Here is a 22,872-nt window from a genome sequence, read left to right as displayed (position 1 = left end):
CGTCAATCATAGCACCGCCGATGGCCCCGCCTCCTCGCGCAGCTCCGGCCGTCAGGTTGAGGTGGTGGTCGGCGCCTGCGCGCGGCTCTGCTGCCGTCGGCGTGAAGTGGCTCAAGTGCGTGGGCGTGCGTGCAGTGTGGCGTGCGTGTCCGGGGTAGGCCCACGTGACAGCGTGCGTGCCCGCCGCCGCCGTCGGAGGGGGATGGCCCACGTGACAGCGTGCGTCGACCGGCGCGGCTGCGCGCATGCGCAGGAAAGCGGACAACATGGCGGCAGAAGGTAGAAGCTTTTGGGTGTTGGGGTTCAGTGCGGCCGTGTGGGAGCGAGGGGGATGGTTCACGGTTCGGTGTGGTTTTGTCATGGGGCTGGAAATCGCTGCCACAGACCGTGAAGAGATATCGGAGTGGAAGCGGGTCGTTCTTCCAAAGATGCGCGGGTTGGGGGTTGGTCATGTCAAATTGACCCTTAGTGTCAGAGGGACTAGTGAAGTAAACAGGCGGGGATGGGGCCTTTAAATCAGGACAAATACACAGAAGTCTCCATTAGACTTTTGAATGGACCTACCTCACACTAGGTTGATCTTTACACCCTAGCTATGACTGTAACACTACATTCTGCACCCTCTCCTTTCCTTCTCTATGAACGGTATGCTTTGCCCGCATAGCGCGCAAGAAACAATACTTTTCACAGTACGCTAATACATGTGATGATAAATCAATTCAAAAAGAATTGCTGAGAAGCTTGCTGAGAAAGTTGAAATGGAGTTCACATTTCGCTGTCTACGACAGTAAGGCATTCCAGCACCAGTTTATTTATTAGTGTCACAAGTCGGCTGATGTCAATCCTGCAAGAAGTGAAAATCCCCTCGTCGCCACACTCTGGCACCTGTTCGGGTGTGCTGAGGGAGAATTTAGCATAGCCAGTGCACCTAACCAGCATGTCTTTCGGACTGTGGGAGGAAACCGGAGCACCCACAGAGGCTTAAGGAGAACGTGCAGACTCTGCACAGACAGTGACCCAAGCTGGGAATCAAACCTGGGTCTGTGGTACTGAGAGACAGCAATGCTAACCACTGTGCCACCGTGACTGTGGGGGATTGTCGTTGGTGTGGGCTCTAAGGTTGAATGGTCTCCCTCTGCAGGAATTCTATGATACAGCTTATCCAACTTGTTCTCATGGAACGTTTAGAGGGGCTGTGCTTCGGTCATGTCTTCATGTGGCTCACAGTTCATGGAATGGTCTTTTTAAAAAAATTATATATATTTAATTTTAATTGTCTAGTTTGTGTTGTTTGTTATGATCTAATTAATAAAAGTCATGCCCTGGCCTCCCCACCCCAATGTTACATTGGACATAAGTCAATGTAAACAGCCCGAGGCAAACACCGTGCCGAATTCTCAAATTTCTTATTTAAGCTGTACATAGAACCCAGCAGCATTTATCTCCAAAAGTCGGAGAGTCAGTGCAGACTTGATAGGCCAAACACTTCTGCACTGTAGGGATTCTATAGTTCTCTTTTCTTTGGGAGACAAATAAGAAACTTGAGAATTCAGCATGCCCAAAAATTGCTCAAATTTGGGTTACACTCATTGCTGGAAATCCCAGCCCATGGTGCTTGCTTTGGGCTGTTTACGTTGACTCAACATTGGGGTGGGGAGGCCAGGGCGTGACTTCTATTAATTAGGTCAGGATATTCTGGGATCTTTGATATGAATGTTAACTTTATCAACATCAGGCTTCCACTCATTTACTGTTTTTGCAAGAGCTGCTTTACTGTTTGGTAGGCTGGCACTTTGATTTCAAAACCTGCCATTGGAACTCAGTTCTGCTCCGGCCTGGTAACTTTTGTCTGGGACCAACAGTTCCTGGTTTAATTTCATACCCTGCATATTTATTCCCCTTTCCTGGTTTTCTAATGGTGGCTTTCTCCATACATTTCATTATTTATTGGTTATTTTGTTCCTGGCCTTTTCATCGTCTGTGAGATATCATTGTAGTAACTGATCTGTACCTGCTCACCTAATAATCTTGCAGGTTATTCAACCTTTTCCTTTCAGAATTGATGATTTTGTTATATAGTTCTCTTTCTTACCCTTCTATTCTTTCTCCTCTGGTAAGGATCTTGCTTATCTTTTAGTTTGAAGGTCTGAGGAAGGGTGTGCATCTGAAAGGGAGCTTCCCTTTTCAGAGATACTTACAGAGACATAGAGTTTTACAAAACAAAAAGACCCTTTGGTCCATTGTGTCTGTGCCAGCCATCAAACTCTGTCTATCCTAATCCCATTATCCAGCACTTGGTCTATAGCCTTGAAAGTGCCAAATAACAGACTAGCAATTGTGTAGTTTACTCAGTCAACTATTGCCACCTACTGGAGAGGAGTGGATTTTTAAAAAGTGGGTGAAAAAAGATAATTGTAAATGACAATTTTTACAATTTGAAGCTGCACCGTTGTAGTCAAAAGACAACAAGAAGTGATAGATCTTTAATTCTGTTTGGGAAGGGGGAAAGCCAAGATATATTTGATCCTCAGCAGGTCAGGCAGCATCAGTAGAGTTTTTAAAGTTTATTTATTAGTGTCACAAGTAGGCTTACATTAACACTGCCTAGCCGCCACACTCCGATGCCTATTGGAGTACACTGAGGGAAACTTTAGCATGGCCAATGCACCTAACCAGCCCGTCCTTGGGACTGTGGAAGGAAACTGGGGCACCTGGAGGAAACCCATGCAGACACGGGGAGAGACTCCACACAGTGACCCAAGCCGGGAATCAAACGTGGGTCCCTGGTGCTGTGAGGCCGCAGTGCTAACCACTGCCGCCCCCGGAGAGAAACAGATTTCAGGTTGATGACCTGATCGTTTTGTGTGCAAAAGTGTTGTATGGTGCTGGGTTGTGTAATGCAAGAAATTTCCAGGTTCAATACTGATCTGTAGAAGGAGTAGAGTGCTTCAGTCAGTTCCTGTGACTGTTTGGTTGAAGTTTGCCGAGATGCCAACTTCTGTTAACTTATGATGGAGCACCAGAACAGAATATCAAATTTGGCTGTAATATCCAAAGACAAAGAGCACTATGTGTCCTGTAGCTTATTAAAAAAATCCCACTTGAATTACAAGTTTGCCTTTAGCCAGTACGGGTGACCATCTTCAAGTAATTAAGGGATAAGGTGGAAAAATAAATGTCTGAAAAGGTGTAAAGGGTATTGTATCCATCCTGACTGTCCCTCTACCGCGGCTATGTTCGCGTCCAGGGTGAGCCAGGTGTCCCTGGAGAGAGAGCATGCGGTGTCCACGGGCGCAGTTGGCGCCTTCCGAGGCCATTGGGCATCGCAGGGGCTGGGATGCATTATAGATCCTGTTAATCACAATATTTTAAGTTTCCTTTGTACTTTGGTTTTGTTCGGACTGTTCCCCCTCCTTTTGGGGTGCTGCCCCTTTTACTTTGTCCCTTAGTTAATTTGAGTTGGTTTATTTGTTTGCTATAAAAGAGGAAAGGGTATTGTATATGAACTTGTTGAATAACGTTACTTCCACACCAACCATATCCTCTTTTGTCTTTTTCAATCTCCTGTTGGTCTGTTTTAAAACAAACGTGCTGTGAAGATAGACATTAAGCTCAAAATATTTGTATGAAATCCTCAGATTTAAAGACTTAGTAAAGTGACACAAGTTTCTGCCAGGGGAGGGAGATCTCTTGGTTGAATGTGGCATTTAAAAAAGTAAAGTTTGTTTATTAGTCACAAGTAAGGCTTACATTAACACTGCAATGAAGTTACTGTGAAATTCCCCTAGTCGTCACAGTCCGGCATCTGTTCAGGTCAATGTACCTAACCAGCATATCTTTGGGAGGAAACCGGAGCACCCGGGGGAAACCCACGCAGACACGGGAGAGTACATGCAGACAGTGATCCAAGCCGGGAATCGAACCCGGGTCCCTGGTGCTGTGAAGCAGCAGTGCTAACCACTGTGCTATCGTGAAAGGACAACGGAAACTCGGTAGTTTTGCAGTTGTCTAATTAAGGAGCTGAATGTTTTGAAATCACTAAAATTAGTTTACACTTATTTGTCCCTTGATTGTATTCAGTTTAAGTTGCTGGAATGTACATCATTTTAATAATGTACCTTTTTTAACCAAGATAACCTAGCCGCTGTCGGCCACATCCTACTGGTTCTCTCTGGCAAAGGAGGAGTTGGGAAAAGTACCATAACAACAGAGATAGCCCTTGCACTGAGAAATGCAGGGAAAAGGGTAAGGTGAAATAAACGTAGAAAAGGTGGTGAATTCTCTACTGATGCTCAGCGAAAATAACTATGTATCTTTGTGCGAAGGATATTGACTTTTAAAAAAAAGTTCATTTTCTGTCACATCTCAGTGATGAGTCCATTAAGGGCATTCACAGAATTCATAGAAACCCTACAGTACAGAAAGAGGCCATTCGGCCCATCGAGTCTACACTGACCACAATCCCACCCAGACCCTAATCCCATATCCCTACATATTTTACCCACTAATCCCTCTAACCTACGCATCTCAGGACACTAGAGGGCAATTTTAACATGGCCAATCAACCTAACCCGCACATCTTTGGACTGTGGGAGGAAACCGGAGCACCCGGAGGAAACCCACGCAGACACGAGGAGAATGTGCAAACTCCACACAGACAGTGACCCAAGCCGTGAATCGAACTCAGGTCCCTGGAGCTGTGAAGCAGCAGTGCTAACCACTGTGCTACCGTGCCGCCCCAACACTGTGCTACCGTGCCACCCACAGTGGTTAGCACTGCTAACCACTGTGCTACCGTGCTGCATAACATGGCAGCAGAAAAGAAAAAGTTATGCAAAACCTGCTGATGGTGGCAAAAAAAATGTAAATTTAGAAGTTTTAACTACATTTAAGAATCTAATTCTTAATGCCCATGCAACTGTTGACTCTGCACCAAAGTTATAATTCTCACCATTCGGCATTGGATGAAGTTGACAATTTGGGCGCTAAATGCGCTCAAAACTGCACTGCCGTCCTAAATTTGAGTCTTTATTTGTGCTCAGTTTTCCACTTGCATATTTGCATGTCACTGAACATCAAACCATAAATCACTGAACATAAAATGGCCAGTGAATAATTGTATTACTTTCGTTTTATTATGTAAAAATAGCTTGACAGATTTAAGGGTGGTAACCTGGGGCAGTTATTAATACAGCTGAAAATACATTTTATCAGGCAAAGTAAGCCTGCTTAAAAGGTGTCTAGTCCACCACCTGATTTTAAATAACTGAAAACCTTAAAGAAAAAACTACAAAGCCATTTACTAGTTTCATTGATATATAACAGGCTAGCTTTAAAACTGTCTCTCTCCCCACACTGACTGTGTCTCCACACAGACAGCAACCCACCCAAACCGGGAATCGAACCCGAGTCCCTGGAGCTGTGAGGCAGCAGTGCTAACCACTGTGCCACCACTGCTCTAAATCTCATCAGGAGGGAGAAAAGTGGATGTGCTAAGCAAAAATATTGAATGCTTTAAAACACTTAAAATTAGTCAGGGAGTAATTGATGTTCAAATTTGCAGATTGACAACTATTCGTAAACTTTTAGCTGCAGGTCAGAAAAAAATGATCAAATGACTGCCTTTCCTATAATTTTTATAAAGAATTCAATGCTCCCAAGTGCAATGGTTCAAGTGTAACATTCCTCCTGCCCATTTTCAGGATGAATTATGCTCCTTTAGAAATATTAATCTCAATTAAAGCTTTCAGCTTCAGAGAAGCATCTGCACCAAAAACTCAATTCCCTTGTTTGAACTTTATTACAATCAATTATTTTATATTTAACACTGCATAGCAAAACATAGAAATTCCTCATCAAAATTAATTGTCTGCTATAACCTGAGCACTGTTTGGAAAAGTCACCAACATGCCAAAGGAATGTTCCAAACAGTGACAGATTTAAAAAAAAATTCAGATGGTCAAATCCTTTTCTGCTCTTACCAAATGCTTAGCCAATTCCCTTTTCAACTTAAGTGTTTTTGTTTCATAAGCTATTCGTGGTTAAACATTCCATGTTCTGACGACGTTCTGTAAAGAATTCTAGCTTCCCTCTATTTATGATATATTTGAGTTTGATTTATCTTGGTAACCTTTATTCAGTTTTACACTCTGAAATTCCTGCATAATTTTGAAAACCTCCGTTTGATCTCCACCCCCCACTTATTTAACCTCTTCCTATAAGAAAGTAAAGTCTTTCATTACCATGTAGTATTGCTAGCATTCTAGTTAGTCTCTGCTTTATACCCTTTCATTTGCTTGTTTAATTGATTACTGAATTGTTTCACTTCAGGTTGGAATTCTGGACGTTGATCTGTGCGGTCCCAGCATCCCTCGGATGCTGAATGTTCTGAACAGCGCTGTACATCAATGCGATGCTGGCTGGGTACCAGTTTATGTAGACAAAGATAAAATGATGTGTTTGATGTCAATAGGCTTTCTCCTGGATACCCCAGATGATGCTGTGATATGGAGAGGGCCGAAGAAAACAGGTGAGGTCACATTACTTTAACACACTGGGCAGAATTCTCCAGTCTCCCAGCTGCGTGTTTCCTGCTGGCAGGAGGTTTTAATTATTTATTAGTATCACAAGTAGGTTTACGTTAACACTGCAATGAAGTTACTGTGAAAATCCCCTAGTCGCCACACTCCGGCGCCTGTTCAGGTACACTGAGGGAGAATTTAGCACGGCCAATGCACCTAACCACTGTGGGAGGAAACCGGAGCACCCGGAGGAAACCCATGCAGACACGGGGAGAACGTGCAGACTCCGCACAGACAGTGTCCCAAGCCGGGAATCGAATCCGGGTCCCTGGCGCTGTGCGGCAGCAGTGCTAACCACTGTGCCACCATGCTGCCCTGTTGGCGCATTGTTTGCAGGATTCTCTGGTCCCGCCGCTGTCAATGGGATCACCCCACGCCGGCGGGAAAGCCACGGGTGGGGGTGTGCTGCCGGCGGGACTGACGGATCCCCCCCAGCGTGAATGGCTGGAGAATTCCAGTCCTTGTGTTGGGTCCGTCAGCAATTACAAAATCTGTTACTGTTTGGAACATTCCTTTGGCATGTTGGTGACTTTTCCAAACAGTGCTCAGGTTATAGCAGACAATTAATTTTGATGAGGAATTTCTATGTTTTGCTATGCAGTGTTAAATATAAAATAATTGATTGTAATAAAGTTCAAACAAGGGAATTGAGTTTTTGGTGCAGATGTTTCTCTGAAGCTGAAAGCTTTAATTGAGATTAATATTTCTAAAGGAGCGTAATTCATCCTGAAAATGGGCAGTAGGAATGTTACACTTGAACCATTGCACTTGGGAGCATTGAATTCTTTATAAAAATTATAGGAAAGGCAGTCATTTGATCATTTTTTTTCTGATCTGCAGCTAAAAGTTTACAAATAGTTGTCAATCTGCAAATTTGAACATCAATTACTCCCTGACTAATTTTATGTCATGTGCAGATTGAAATTAGATTTCATCTTTAAGGCTTAGATGCAGTTTAACATAAGTTCAACTCAGCAGTGGAAGGATATCATTCTGTGTTACTAGCGTACCACTGCTGTCGCAAAAATGCCCTTTCCTCCAACCTCTTGTGAGCAATGCAGGAGAATATTTGATCCAGATAGTGAAATTCCACATGCATCCTATCCACTCCCTGATGTAACTCAAATGGGAGACCTGTGTGGCATCCAGGGAACTGTTGCAGTGGATGATTGCAACCACTTGCAATGTCTTGTTAGTTGCCAGTAGATCAACCATGGAATCTCAGGGCCCTTGGGCCTACGTGGACTGCTTGCTAACTTCTTCCACAAGCAAGAGGGTGTGAGTGCAGCTTAACACAAGGTTCCATTGGCAGCTTCTGCAATAAATAAATGTGGACACAGAAATATAAAGACAATGGCACTGAAATGTTAAAAATAGAATTTGTGACTAAAATGGAAGCTGAATTGTGCACCCTTGTCAATGACTGTCAGGAAAGGACCAAGTAGTCCATGAAGACTGTCCTGTCCTTAGGATGTGTGGAGCACCTAGACATTTCTTACCCAGCTAGCGACCGTGTAATCTAGGAGTGACACGAAAACCATCCGACCCTTTAACCCTGTTTTACCTGGAGGTTGCTCTTGGTTTCGAATGCTTGTATGCAGTGGGTGGGAGATTGATATCTAATTAAAACCACAGCTGTGACTTGAACTTCAGATGTAGGAAAATTGGTTGGCTTGGGTTTTTTTTTAGATGGACCATTTAATGTACAGCTTTCAGTTCAACCTATGAAAAGCTCGGAGAAAGAAGGTGTATTTTCATAGACTTGTACAAAGTAGACCTTGCGTGCCTGAAGTAGGTACAATTGAGTGACCTGTAACGCTGGAATTTTGGCCCGCAGTTTCAAGGTGGAGGCGCGAGAATACTGATATCCTTTTTAAACTTAGCACTCAAGTTGAGCTGAGAGACTTTAATTATCCTCTGAATTTAAGAAACAGCCAATTTTTCTTGTGTCTGTTTTCGACTTTTAAAAACCTTTCTCTCCTCCCCGCTTAGCTCTTATCAAGCAGTTTCTTTCTGACGTTGTCTGGGGAGAGCTGGACTACCTCATTGTAGACACGCCACCCGGGACCTCTGATGAACACATCTCGGTGGTAGAGTGCCTTCGTCGCTATAAACCCGACGGAGCTGTGTTGGTTACAACACCTCAGGTGCGTTTAGTGAGGAATTTCAGCTGGAGTTGTTTTTTTAAACTTGTTTTGCTTGTACCAGATCAGTAGATGCTGGTACGGGTACAGGAATGTTGTATACGTTGACTTTCCAACGTCGATGAAATGAGAAAGCTGGATTTGATTTAGATCAGCTGAAGAAGGAGCGACACTCCGAAAGCTTGTGCCACCAAATAAACCTGTTGGACTTTAACCTGGTGTTGTGAGACTTCTCACTGTGCTTACCCCAGTCCAACGCCGGCATCTCCACATTTTGATTTAGATAGCAGGTATTTTTGTGTTCCCGCCATATTATAATTAAAACATTAATTCTGCTTCTCTCTCCATAGAGACTGCCAGACCTGCAGAGTGTTTCCAGCATTCTTAATCTCTGTTCCAGCATGTGTTAGGATTACCCTCTATTGTCAGCAGTGGGTATTGCAAAAACTACTGAGAACAAAGAACAGTACAGCACAGGAACAGGCCCTTTGTCCCTCCAAGCCTGCGACAATCATGATGCCCACCTAAACTAAAACCGTATGCACTTATGGAATCCATATTCTTCCATTCTCATCCTATTCATGTATTCATCTAGCTGCCTCTTAAATGCAGCTGTCATACCTCCTCCCACCACCTCCCCAGGCAGCGCATTCCAGACATTCACCACCCTCTGTGTAAAACACTTGCCTCGCACATCTCCTCTAAACTTTTCCCCACGCACCTTAAACCTATGTCCCCTAGTACTTGACTTTTCTACCCTAGGAAAGAGCATCTGACTATCCACTCTGTCCATGCCAATCATAGTCTTGTAAACCTCGATCAGGGCATCCCTCAACCTCCATTGTTCCAGCGAGAACAAACCGAGTTTATCCAACCTCTCCTCATAGCTAATACCCTCCATATCAGGCAACATCCTGGTAAACCTCTTCTGTACCCTGTCCAAAGCATCCACAACCTTCTGGTAGTGTGGCGACCAGAATTGTACACAATATTCAAAATGAGACCTAACTAAGGTTCTGTACAAGCTGCAGCATGACCTGCCAATTTTTATACTCAATGTCCCGACCGATGAGCTGGCCTTGTTAATCCTATAAAATTTAACATGGCAACATGACTCTTCAGATCTTCACTTTTTATTTCAGATTCGCAGCACCCCAGATTTTGTTTATATTCTGGAACTGAGAATATTTGCCATCGCCCATGGGGACACTTTCAGCATCATATTAAACAAAAGTACCCGCTATCTAAATCAAATCCAACTTTCTCATTTTATCATGGTATGAAGAAACTGTTTTTATTTTACGGCCCTCCATTTTATGCATTTCAGGCTGCATTGCATGAAATGGAGCAGTGCAAGACTTTATGGAAAATGCTGAGGAATAGGGTTAAGTTACATTTTGTGAATCAAATGAATTCCTGTTTGGCATCGTAATTCAGTCAACTGGGCTGGTATTTAAGAATCTATTTGATTTTCCGCACTCTAACTGCTGTTTTTCACTCTTCTGTCGAGATGAGAGGTCACACGACACCAGGTTATAGTCCAACAGGTTCAGTTGAAATCACAAGCTTTCGGGGCGCTGCTCCTTCATCAGGTGACGGACGTAAGGTGTCGTAGGAGATGTTATTCTGCTTGGTATTAAAAATTGTTTGCCTCTCTCACGCTCTTATGTTGGGCCTTGAGCTGCAGCATTATTTGATCCTGGCAATTGATCAGCATCTCATAAAAATTCAACGTTTGGGATTGAGATCAGATTCAGGCATCCAAGTCACCTTTGTTTCCATTCTCAATTCCTGTCTATCCTGTATTACGTACTTGCTTAGACTTGGTCTCGGTATGTGACAGGAGGAATTATGGGGAGCAAGACTCTGCCGCCGGCCACAATACATCTCTTTCACTCCAGCTCAGGTGATGTCCCGCTTTTGAAGGTCCCCTTAAGTGTACTTCATCAGGTCTTCATTGCTGGTCCCATCCTCTTTTTCCATTTTATGTCCATTTTATCGCCACTACGCCTCGGAAGCGAAAAACCTAGTCCTGCCGGCCTCAGTCGTCTCTCTCTGTCCCAATGTCCCGAGGGTGCCTCTGACAAGCCCTCTGTAGCACTCCTCCTTTGGTGATGCTGTCTCTTCATATGATGCCCAGGATCTCGTGTAGACAGTGCTGGTGAAAGATGCTCAACTTGTGTAACACCCCTGCTGTTCTCTTCCATGTCTCATTGGCATAGTTTGCAGTTGATGTTATGGACGTGTAAAGTGGCAGCTTCATAGCCATGTTGATGGCGTTGGCTACCCAAGGAGGTGATGGCTTCTGGACTAGTAACAAAGAGACACAGGCAAATATTCTGGGGGGCATGGATTCAAATCTCACCATGGCTGGTGGTGGAATTCATATTCTTTTGATTAAATCTGGAATTGAAAGCTAGCCTCAGTAATGGTGCCATGAAACTATCATCAACTCTTGCAAAATCTAATCTAGTTCACTAATGTCCTTTAGGGAAGGAAATCTGCCGTCCTTACGTGGTCTACCCTACATGTGACTCCAGAGCCACAGCAATGTGGTTGACTCTTAACTGCGCTCTGAAATGGCCTTGAAAACCCACTAAATTCGAGGGCAATTGCTTTGTCAGCAGCGTTCACATTGCAAAAAATAAAAAAGCAGACCGCTGGAAGATTGCTGCTTTGTGGAGTCTTGTGTGGATGTCGATCTCCAAACAAAATAGGAGCAGGAGGAGGCCATTTGGCACTCGGAGCCTGCTCTGCCATTCATTATGATCAGGCTGATCATCCAACTCAATAACCTGACCCCTGCTTCTCCTCTATATCCTTCGATCCCCTTCACCCCCAAAAGCTATATCTAACTGCTTCTTGAAAACATGCAATGTTTTGTCCTCGACTGTTTTCTGTTGCAGTGAATTCCAGAGGCTCAATACTTGAAATGAATGGAGCTGTGGCTTCTGTTATGCAGCGTTCTGGATGTCCAAGGACATCCAGAAAAAGACATGGAGGTCGCCAGATGTTAACACTCTGAAGGAGATTCATTCTATCAGCAACAGAAGGTTGACATCCCTACAAGATTTCAGACTTGTCAAGGCGCTGATATAGGATCGCGCCACACCCTTGTATTAGATCCACCTGAAGCTGAAGAAGGCAGCACCCTCCAAGTAACAATGGCTAATTTCAACAGAGAAACTGAAGGACAATGTTTAAATGGAGGAAATATCTGTCAGGACAATGCGTGACATGCCATACAGTTTCTGCCTTGCCGACTCCAACAGATTTGAAGTATTATCTGGTTGGGCAACATTGAGGAACAGTGGGAATTCTTCAAAAAGGGGTTTAAGGAGTGATCAGAGGTCACCATTGGGCACAGAAGAATCAACAAAGAACGATGGATCACTGACCCAACGTGGAGGCACCCGACTGCTGTAGGCCGCAAGGCCGGAATAAGGCCCTGCAGGTCCCGCGTTTGCAGCTGCGGGGATTTTTCCTCGAAACAGGTCCAAGTTGATGACAATCAGCCATGATCATAACGAATGGCGGAGCAGGCACGAAGGGCCGAAGGGCCTACTCCTGCTTCTAGTTTCTTTTTGATGTGTTTGAAAGCTCAGTTTGGGGTGAAATATTTGAACATTATTGAGAGTAATGTTGGACAGTTACTGGGAGAGGAATGGAGTCGGTGGTGAGGCATGGAATTTGTACTGGGGACTGAAGGCAAAGCTTTCAGTTTTCCCAATGTTTAAATAAAAGAAATGTCAGTCAGGGCAATGTGAGACTTGGAGGGGGACGTTGAGGTGATTCTGTTTACGTACACCTGCTACCCTGGTCCTTCGAGGTGCTATAGGTTGAGGTATCGGTGGTTCTGTCAAAGTGGTGGTCAGGTTGTTGGAATAAACTCCATCTCGTTCACTTCCTGCCTCTCCCATGTCTCCATCTCTCCTTCCTCCCATTGAGACAAGAATCTGTGTAGGTTCAGACCGGGTGACAGGTTCCCTTCCCTGAGGAATGTTAGCGAACCAGTTGGGCTTTTACCACAATCTAGCAGTTTTTCCTACAAATTGCAAGATTCATTCAAATCAGCCCAGTCCACCATTCAAACCCACCCACTGACTCTATCTACACTTGCCGCTGCCTCGGAAAAGCAGCCAGCATAATCAAGGGGCCCATGCACCTGGACATTCTCTCCTCCATCATCATCCATTGGGAAAAGGTTGCAAAAGTCTAAGGTCACGTACCAACCGACTCAAGAACAGCTTCTTCCCTGCTGCCATCAGACTTTTGAATGGACCTACCTTATATTAAGCTGATCTTTCTCTACACCTGACTGTAACACTATGTTCTGCACCCTTTCCTTCTCCCCTTTGTACTCTATGAACGGTATGCTTTGTATAGCGCGCAAAAAACAATACTTTCACTGTATACCAATATGTGTGACAATAATAAATCAAATCAAATCAATAGTGGAGGTCGATTGATTGAAAGAAAGTTGGTGAAGAGTAAGAAGTACCAGGAAAAGAATATTGATCAAAGACAGGCAGGCAATTAGTACAGAAGGCTGGATAAAGCTGTGCAGAAGAGCTACAGAAAAGATGAACCGAGGATGGAACTGACTGGTGCACGAAGGAACACCACTGTATCAGACAAGGGGCAGGACACCATTGACAGACAGCGAGCAGGAGGCAAAGTGGGCGGAACACTTTCAGGAGGTCTTCAGGTAGCCCAGACCCAGCTCCATGTTTGAGTTCGGCAACAGCACCACACCTCAACAGCTGAGTATCAACCTGGGCAGAATTGCCATATCAGAGATCCAAAGAACACCAAGGCACCTGGAACTGATGAGGTTACCAGCAGAGCTATTGAAAGACCGTCACATCAAAGCTCACGGACCTGTTCAACAACAGCTGGACTGTGAAGAACCTCCCCGGACAACTGGAGGTGAGGAGTAATTGCTGAGCTGCCAAAGAAAAGGAACCTCAGCAACTGGAGGGGCATAACACAGCTGTCGGCATCTGGCAAGCTGTTCAGCATGGATCCCCTCAACAGATTGAAAGCAGAGGTAGACATTCCCCTTTGTAAAGAACAGGCAGGTTTCAATGAGGGGGTTGGGGGCATGCAGGTCATGCTACCAAGCAGATCTTTACACTCGGGAACATCGTGGAGCAGAGCACAGAATCTCGTGTTGGCAATGCTAAATACACCTTAATATAAATACATATTTGGCATTACCCTCTCATTTTGCTTCTTCATCTGAAGGACAATTCCGCTCGTTTCTTTCTTTGGTACAAATTTCCTTGTTTCTCACTATAGTCAGGAACGGGCCCTTCCGCCCTCCAAGTGCTTCTCTGCGATTTCTTCTCTGCTTCAACTATGCCATTTTTTACACTCCACATCTTCAGTTCAAATCATGCTGTATTTCATTCACTCAGTCGCAGCTATATCAAAGTGCTGATTTCTGTCACTCTTTCTGTCATAGATTCCCTATAGTGCAAAAGGAGACCATTCGGTCCATTGAGTCTGCACCGATCACAATCCCACCCAAGCCCTATTCCTGTCACCCCACATATTTATCCTGTAAATCCTCCCTGACATTAGGGTCAATTTAGCATGGCCAATCAACCTAACCCGCACATCTTTGGCTGTTGGACGACTGTCCTCCAACAGTCTTGGGAAATTTATTAACTGAAGCCTGGCATCACCTGATCACTGTTATTTTTATATAATCTCTACTGTTGTGCTTATATAGAATATAGAACAGTGCAGCACAGTACAGGCCCTTCGGCCCTCGATGTTGTGCCGAGCTTTGTCCGAAACCAAGATCAAGCCATCCCATTCTCTATCATTCTAGTGTGTTCCATGTGCCTATCCAATAACCGCTTGAAAGTTCCTAAAGTGTCCAACTCCACTATCACAGCAGGCAGTCCATTCCACACCCCAACCACACTCTGAGTAAAGAACCTACCTCGGACATCCCTCCTATATCTCCCACCATGAACCTTATAGTTATGCCCCCTAGTAACAGCTGCATCCACCCGCGGAAATAGTCTCTGAACGTCCACTCTATCTATCCCCCTCATCATCTTATAAACCTCTATTAAGTCGCCTCTCAACCTCCTCCGCTCTAAAGAGAAAAGCCCTAGTTCCCTCAACCTTTCCTCATAAGACCTACCCTCCAAACCAGGCAGCATCCTGGTAAATCTCCTTTGCACTCTTTCCAGTGCTTCCACATCCTTCTTATAGTGAGGTGACCGGAACTGCGCACAATATTCCAAATCTGCATTCAAATTTGTCCTACCAAAATGAATCACCTCACACTTATCAGGGTTAAACTCCATCTGCCATTTTTCGGCCCAGCTCTGCATCCTATCAATGTCTCTTTGCAGCCTACAACAGCCCTCCACCTCATTCACTGCTCCACCAATCTTGGTGTCATCAGCAAATTTACTGATCCACCCTTCAGCCCCCTCCTCCAAGTCATTTATAAAAATCACAAATAGAGGACCCAGCACTGATCCTTGTGGTACACTGCTGGTAACTGGTCTCCAGTCTGAAAATTTTCCATCCACCACCACCCTCTATCTTCTATGAGATAGCCAGTTACTTATCCAATCGGCCAAATTTCCCTCTATCCCACACCTCCTTACTTTCTTCATGAGCCGACCATGGGGGACATATCAAACGCCTTACTAAAATCCATGTATATGACATCAACTGCTCTACCTTCATCTACACACTTAGTTACCTCCTCAAAAAATTCAATCAAATTTGTGAGGCAAGACTTACCCTTCACGAATCCGTGTTGACTATCCCAGATTAAGCTGCATCTTTCTAAATGGTCGTAAATCCTATCCCCCAGGACCTTTTCCATGAACTTACCGACCACCGAAGTAAGACGAACCGGCCTATAATTACCAGGGCCATTCCTATTTCCTTTCTTGAATAGAGGAACCACATTCGCCACTTTCCAGTCCTCTGGCACTATCCCCGTGTAAGAAGTCTAACAACACCAGGTTAAAGTCCAACAGGTTTATTTGGTAGCAAAAGTCACTAGCTTTCGGAACAGGCTGTCTCTTCGTCAGATGGGTGGGAGTTCTGATCACAAACAGGGCACAAAGACACAAACTCAATTTACATGAATAATGATTGGAATGTGAGTCTTTACAGCTAATCAAGTCTTAAAGGTACAGACAATGTGAGTGGAGGGAGCATTAAGCACAGGTTAAAGAGATGTGTATTGTCTCCAGATAGAACAGCTAGTGAGATTTTGCACATCCAGGCATGTTGTGGGGGTTACAGATAGTGTGACATGAACCCAATATCCCGGTTGAGGCCTTCCTCATGTGTGCGGAACTTGGCTATCAGTCTCTGCTCAGCGACTCTGCGTTGTCGTGTGTCGTGAAGGCCGCCTTGGAGAACGCTTACCCGGAGATCAGAGGCTGAATGCCCGTGACCGCTGAAGTGCTCCCCAACAGGAAGGGAACAGTCTTGCCTGGTGATTGTCGAGTGGTGTTCATTCATCCGTTGTCGTAGCGTCTGCATGGTTTCCCCAATGTACCATGCCTCGGGACATCCTTTCCTGCAGCGTAACAGGTAGACAACGTTGGCCGAGTTGCAAGAGTATGTACCGTGTACCTGGTGGATGGTGTTCTCACGTGAGATGATGGCATCTGTGTTGATGATCCGGTACGTCTTGTAGAGGTTGCTGTGGCAGGGTTGTATGGTGTCGTGGTCAATGTTCTCCTGAAGGCTGGGTAGTTTGCTGCGGACAATGGTCTGTTTGAGGTTGTGCCGTTGTTTGAAGGCAAGAAGTGGGGGTGTTGGGGGATGGCCTTGGTGAGATGTTCGTCTTCATCAATGACATGTTGAAGGCTCCGGAGGAGATGTCGTAGCTTCTCCGCTCCGGGGAAGTACTGGACGACGAAGGGTACTCTGTCCACCGTGTCTCGTGTTTGTCTTCTGAGGAGGTCGGTGCGGTTTTTCGCTGTGGCGCATCGGAAGTGTCGATTGATGAGTCGAGTGCCATATCCTGTTCTTATGAGGGCATCTTTCAGCGTCTGGAGGTGTCTGTTGCGATCCTCCTCATCTGAGCAGATCCTGTGTATGCGGAGGGCTTGTCCATAGGGGATGGCTTCTTTAACGTGTTTAGAGTGGAAACTGGAGAAGTGGAGCAGCGTGAGGTTATCCGTGGGCTTGCGGTACAGTGAGGTGCTGAGGTGACCGTCCTTAATGGAGATGCGTGTGTCCAAGAATGCAACCGATTCCGGAGAGTAGTCCATGGTGAGTCTGATGGTGCGATGGAACTTGTTGATGTCATCGTACAGTTGTTTCAGTGATTGTTCACCATGAGTCCAAAGGAAGAAAATGTCATCGATGTATCTAGTGTATAGCATTGGTTGAAGGTCCTGTGTGGTGAAGAAGTCTTGTTCGAACCTGTGCATGAAGATGTTGGCATATTGAGGTGCGAATTTGGTCCCCATGCCTGTTCCAGGTGTCTGGATGAAGAACTGGTCGTTGAAGGTGAAGACATTGTGGTCCAGGATGAAGAGGATGAGTTGTAAAATTTCATCTGGAAACTGGCAGTTGTCGGCGTTGAGTACTGAGGCAGTTGCAGTAATGCCATCATCGTGGGGGATGCTGGTGTAGAGTGCCGAGACATCCATTGTGACGAGGAGTGGGCCTGGTTCAACTGCTCCATGTGTGCTGAGTTTCTGTAGGAAGTCCGTAGTGTCGCGACAAAAGCTGGGGGTTCTTTGTACAATGGGTTTCAGGATGCCCTCGACATAGCCGGAGAGGTTCTTGCACAGGGTCCCATTGCCCAATGGGACGGCCGGGTGTGTTTGCCTTGTGTATCTTCGGGAGGCAGTAGAGATCTCCCACGCGGGGAGTACGTGGGATGAGAGCACGGAGGGTGTTCTGAAGGTCCAGATCAAAAGTCTTGATCAGAGTGTTGAGTTGACGGGTGTGTTCTTTGGTTGGATCTGCGGGTAACTGTCTGTATGTTCCTCGTTGTTCAGAACTCCCACCCACCTGACGAAAGAACAGCCTGTTCTGAAAGCTAATGGCTTTTGCTACCAAATAAACCTGTTGGACTTTAACCTGGTGTTGTGAGACTTCTTACTGTGTTTACCCTAGTCCAACGCTGGCATCTCCACATCATGACTATCCCCGTGGACAGTGAGGACCCAAAGATCAAAGCCAAAGGCTCTGCAATCTCACCCCTTGCCTCCAAAGAATCCTAGGATATATTTCATCTGACCCAGGGGACTTATCGACCTTCAGGTTTTTCAAAATTGCTAATACATCTTCCCTCAGAACATCTACCTCCTCCAGCTTATCAGCCTGTATCACACTCTCATCCTCAAAAACATGGCCCCTCTCCTTGGTGAACACTGAAAAAAAGTATTCATTCATCACCTCGCCTATCTCTACTGACTCCATACACAAGTTCCCACTACTGTCCTTGACTGACCCTAACCTCACCCTGGTCATTCTTTTATTTCTCACATAAGAGTAAAAAGCCTTGGGGTTTTCCTTGATCCGACCCGCCAAAGACTTCTCATGCCCCCTCCTAGCTCTCCTAAGCCCTTTTTTCAGCTCATTCCTTGCTAACTTGTAACCCTCAATCGACCCAACTGAACCTTGTTTTCTCATCCTTACATACGCTTCCTTCTTCCTCTTGACAAGACATTCAACCTCTTTTGTGAACCATGGTTCCCTCACTCGGCCATTTCCTCCCTGCCTGACAGGGACATACCTATCAAGGACACGCAGCATTTGTTCCTTGAGAAAGCTTCACTTTTCATTTGTGTCTTTCCCTGACAGTTTCTGTTCCCATCTTATGCTCCCTAATTCTTGCCTAATCGCATCAGAATTACCCCTCCCCCAATTATAAACCTTGCCCTGCCATAGGGCCCTATCCCTCTCCATTGCAATAATGAAAGACACCGAATTGTGGTCACTCTCTCCAAAGTGCTCTCCCACAACCAAATCTAACACTTGGCCCGGTTCATTTCCCAGTACCAAATCCAATGTGGCCCCACCTCTTGTCGGCCTATCCACACATTGTGTCAGGAAACCCTCCTGCACACACTGTACAAAAACTGCCCCATCCAAACTGTTCGACCTATAAAGGTTCCAATCAATATTTGGAAAGTTAACAAGCTTTGGAAAGCTTGACAAAGACATTCTTAAAACATATCTGTCGAAAGCTCCCAGATTATGATCAATCCACACCAATTTGCCTCTTGATCGTTATCCCCATATGATCATTGACCATGAACGTTGACTAGTTTTATTTTGAAACTACTGTGTATCACTCACCATTCTTAGTCTTCTGGGTGAATATGGTTTCAAAATCTTTTGGTTTTATCAACAGGCAGTGTCTATAGGAGATGTAAGGAGAGAATTGACGTTCTGCAAGAAGACTGGGTTACCAGTGGTGGGAATAATTGAAAACATGAGCGGTTTTGTTTGCCCCAACTGTTCAGTAAGTATTGAAAACTTTTTGAATTATGTTAATTGAGGGTTTATTAGACCACTGAGAGCAAGTGAAGAAACTTCCATGCAATTTGAAATGTGGACCAGTTGCTGATATTGTTGATATTAATACTTCTTGTAAGCATCTGTTGAACAGAAGATTGCGGTATTTCACAGTACAGAAGGAGGCCGTTCGACCTATCGAGTCTGGATTATCTCCCCGCGTAACCCCGCATATCTACCCTGCTGACCCCTCTAACCTACACACCGTGGGACACTGGGGGATAATTCAGCATGGCCAATCAACCTAACCCGCACATCCTTGGACTGTGGGAGGAAACCGGAGCTCCCGGAGGAAACCCACGCAGACACGGGGAGAACGTGCAAACTCCACACAGAGAGTGACCCGAGGCTGGAATCGAACCCGGGTCCCTGGTGCTGTGAGGCAGCAGTGATTATCACTGTGCCAACCCATCCTGTTAAATCTTAACTGCAGGTGCAATTCTAGCTTCACAACTTTCTTGACATCTAGTGAGTTACAGAAAAACAATCTCTGATCTTTTGACTAGTTTGTGTCCTCCTTTGAAACCATGGTATTGTGGGTGATCTGAAACCAAAAGCAATCCACCCGTGTTGGATTTCCATTTTAAGAGCAAGAGGGTGAAATGATAATTGACGTGCTGTTACAGAGAGCGTATCTCTGCTTGAAAAGTGTGTGATTAAACTTATCTTGATACAAGTTCAAGACGGTGTTGACTTGGCAAGGAATGCAATGATACTGGGTTAAATTTTAACTTGGTTAAATGATTGCTTTTCAGGAGTGCACGAATGTGTTCTCCAGCGGAGGGGGAGAAGCACTCGCTGAACAATCTAAAGTTCCATTTTTAGGTAAGCTTCTTAAAGTGAACTTTATGAAGTCGCAGGTCACTTGAGAGTTTTGGAGTTTGATCTCGGTCAATCATCTTGGTAATGCTTATCATAGAATCCCTACAGTGCATTCGGCCCATCGAGTCTGCACTAACTCTTACGCAGATTTACCCCATAACTCCACGTATTTACCCCACTAATCCCCTAACCTATCCATCTGGGGACACTAAGGGGCAATTTAGCATGGCAAATCCACTGCACATCTTTGGACTGTTGGGAAGAAACTGGAACACCCGGAAGAAACCCACGCAGACACGGGGAGAAGATGCAAACTCCATCCACATAGTCAGTCACCGGAATTGAACCCAGATCCCTGGTGCTGTGAGGCAGCAGTGCTAACCGCTGAGCCACCGTGTTGCCCTATGTAATAAAATGAATTTTTTACAAACTATAGCCTGCAAAAATGCATTTTAATGATCAATACATGGGATGATTTCTGTTCATTTCAAGGAAAAGTAGTTAACAAATGTATAATCTGAGGCTATATTTCATTTTGTGCGTGTAGTGCTGCACGTGTTCAAAGACTCCTAACTCCTCAGGAATTTTATATTTGGCATGTCGGCAGGGTATGGACCGTGCTGAAGATTCTTCCCCGGTGAATGTGCGCATGAACTTCGGGTCATGCAGAACATGTTCACAGCTTAAGGACCTCCTTTTGACCCATCCAAATAAAAACTTGCAGTCACAAATTAGGGAGCCCATCTAAATAAAAACTTCTATAATTTACCCATCCTCTCTAATTACAGCATTCAGCCATCTCTTAAATCAGAGAACAAAGAGAAGTACAGCACGGAACAGGCCCTTCGGCCCTCTGAGCCTCCACTGATCATGATGCCTGCCTAAACTAAAAGCGTATACACTTACGGAGACCGTATCCTTCCATTCCCATCCTATTCACGTATTTGTCTAGATGCCCCTTAAATGCTGCTATCGTACCTGCTCCCACCACCTCCCCGGGCAGCGCGTTCCAGACATTCACCACCCTCTGTGTAAAAAACTTGCCTCGCACATCTCCTCTAAACTTTTCCCCACGCACCTTAAACCCATGCCCCCTAGTACTTGACTTTTCCACCCTAGTCATCAATCCAAGGTTTTCCAGCTCCAAGCATTACTATACTATTGGAAGTCCGTTCTGAATGTTAATCTTTTTTTAATGTGCTGACCTTTGATATGAGCCCTGAATATGTGTTTAGCCTTGCAGTTGGAGGGAAAGCATTTAACAGAAACAGTCATGTCAGCAAAATCATAATGTGGGAAAGTCATACTTGGCTGCGTGAAGGGAAAGAGATTTTTTTTATTGTGAGCTGCTCCATAGAGGATCATTATCTTTTTAAAACAAAAACATTCCTCCTTAGCAATATCGAAGAATTACATTAAAAAAAAATCCCTTTACTTGTCTCTTTATTGTTTTTAATTTGACATTCCCACTTGGAACGGTAACTTTCAGATGAGGTGAAAAGAAAAGCGGGACTGTGTAGAGTGGTTTTATATTATATTTGGATATTCACCTTTGGATATTTATATAAATTTGTTTTCTTTTAGAAACTAATTCAAATTGTGTGTTTAACTGTAGCTTATACTTTGGACTTGAAATTATAATATGCGTAAGGTGCAAATGTGTGAATTATTTTCCCTTGCATTGGAGAAGGGGATACAAGTTCAAATATTATTTCACATCGTGATTTAAATGCCATAGGATTTTTTACCTGCAGCTATTTGTAGTGGCTTGCTTTAGCTGAGACTTTGCTGTGCCGTAGGATGAATTGCTTTGTTTTCCTGTTAGTTCTTGAAGTATCATTGTTTACATTTTCTCTTCACTCAGGGCGGGTCCCTCTCGATCCTCAGCTGTCGCGTAGTCTGGAAGAAGGTCGAAATTTCATCCAAGCCTTTCCAAAGAGTGCAACCTTTGATGCCATTAGTAACATAGTGGGGAAGATTTTGAGTAAAGACAGTGAATCCTCCGCACTTCAGTCATGAGATCAATCCTCATACCCACGTTGAACTGCTGGGGTTGGGGGATTGCGGATCGGAAGCATAAAGCACTCTTGAGACGCAAGAAAGCACCGATCATTGTTTCTTCCAGAAATGGAAACACTTGAATACTGGACCAGTAATGCCTTTTGTTGTACCTACTGAAATGTGCAATTAAAAAAATAAACTATTTGTACTTCAGTTATTTTTCGTGAATGTGCTAGAACACCCACAACATGGTGCGCTTAAAATAAAGAGTATTTGCATGCTAGACATTCTGTTCTAGGTGTTAATTTGCCTGAGCCAGTCACAGCAACGCAGCACTAAAAGCGGCTGATTCAGGAGGTGAAAGCTAAACAAAAAAGCTACTGCAGATGCTGGAATGTGAAACAAAAATAGAAAATGCCGGAAAATGTCAGCAGGTCTGGCAGCATCTGTAGAGAGAGAATAGAGCCAACGTTTCAAGTCAGGATGACGGAGATAAGAGACATTTCTTCACCCAAAGAGTGGTGAGCCTGTGGAATTCATTACCGCAGGAAGTAGTTGATGCCAAAACATTGAATGTATTCAAGAGGCGGCTGGATACAGCACTTGAGGTGAACGGGATCAAAGGTTATGGGGAGAAAGCAGGATTAGGCTATTGAGTTGGACGATCAGCCATGATCGTTTTGAATAGCGGAGCAGGCTCGAAGGGCCTCTTCCTGCTTTTTTAAAATACTTTTCCAATTCAATCAAATCAAATCCAATTCAGAGTCTCAACAAGTTGAGACATTTCAGATCCA

General features: G+C 44.7%; 1 protein-coding gene across 1 annotated transcript; it reads left to right on the top strand.

Moving 5' to 3' along the window:
- Window positions 1-188: 188 nt before the first annotated feature.
- On the top strand, window positions 189-22,288 carry nubp2 (nucleotide binding protein 2 (MinD homolog, E. coli)). The gene is made up of 7 exons (XM_078240772.1): window positions 189-279; window positions 4,133-4,245; window positions 6,331-6,529; window positions 8,574-8,728; window positions 19,092-19,202; window positions 20,011-20,080; window positions 21,942-22,288. The coding sequence occupies exons 1-7, from the start codon at window positions 246-248 to the stop codon at window positions 22,094-22,096; spliced, it is 837 nt and encodes a 278-aa protein (XP_078096898.1). The 5' UTR covers window positions 189-245; the 3' UTR covers window positions 22,097-22,288.
- Window positions 22,289-22,872: the final 584 nt, after the last annotated feature.

The sequence above is a fragment of the Mustelus asterias genome, chromosome 23 (genome assembly GCF_964213995.1).
Source record: "Mustelus asterias chromosome 23, sMusAst1.hap1.1, whole genome shotgun sequence".
Classification (NCBI taxonomy): Eukaryota; Metazoa; Chordata; class Chondrichthyes; order Carcharhiniformes; family Triakidae; genus Mustelus; species Mustelus asterias.
This window is presented reverse-complemented; position numbering and strand designations above follow the sequence as displayed.

Bases quoted from the DNA above. Each gene is read 5' to 3' on its own strand.
- nubp2 (XM_078240772.1), top strand. From the start codon at position 246: ATGCGCAGGAAAGCGGACAACATGGCGGCAGAAG. The intron at 4,246-6,330 runs GTAAGGTGAAAT...GTTTCACTTCAG, and splicing joins TGAGAAATGCAGGGAAAAGG to GTTGGAATTCTGGACGTTGA. The intron at 19,203-20,010 runs GTAAGTATTGAA...ATTGCTTTTCAG, and splicing joins TTGTTTGCCCCAACTGTTCA to GAGTGCACGAATGTGTTCTC.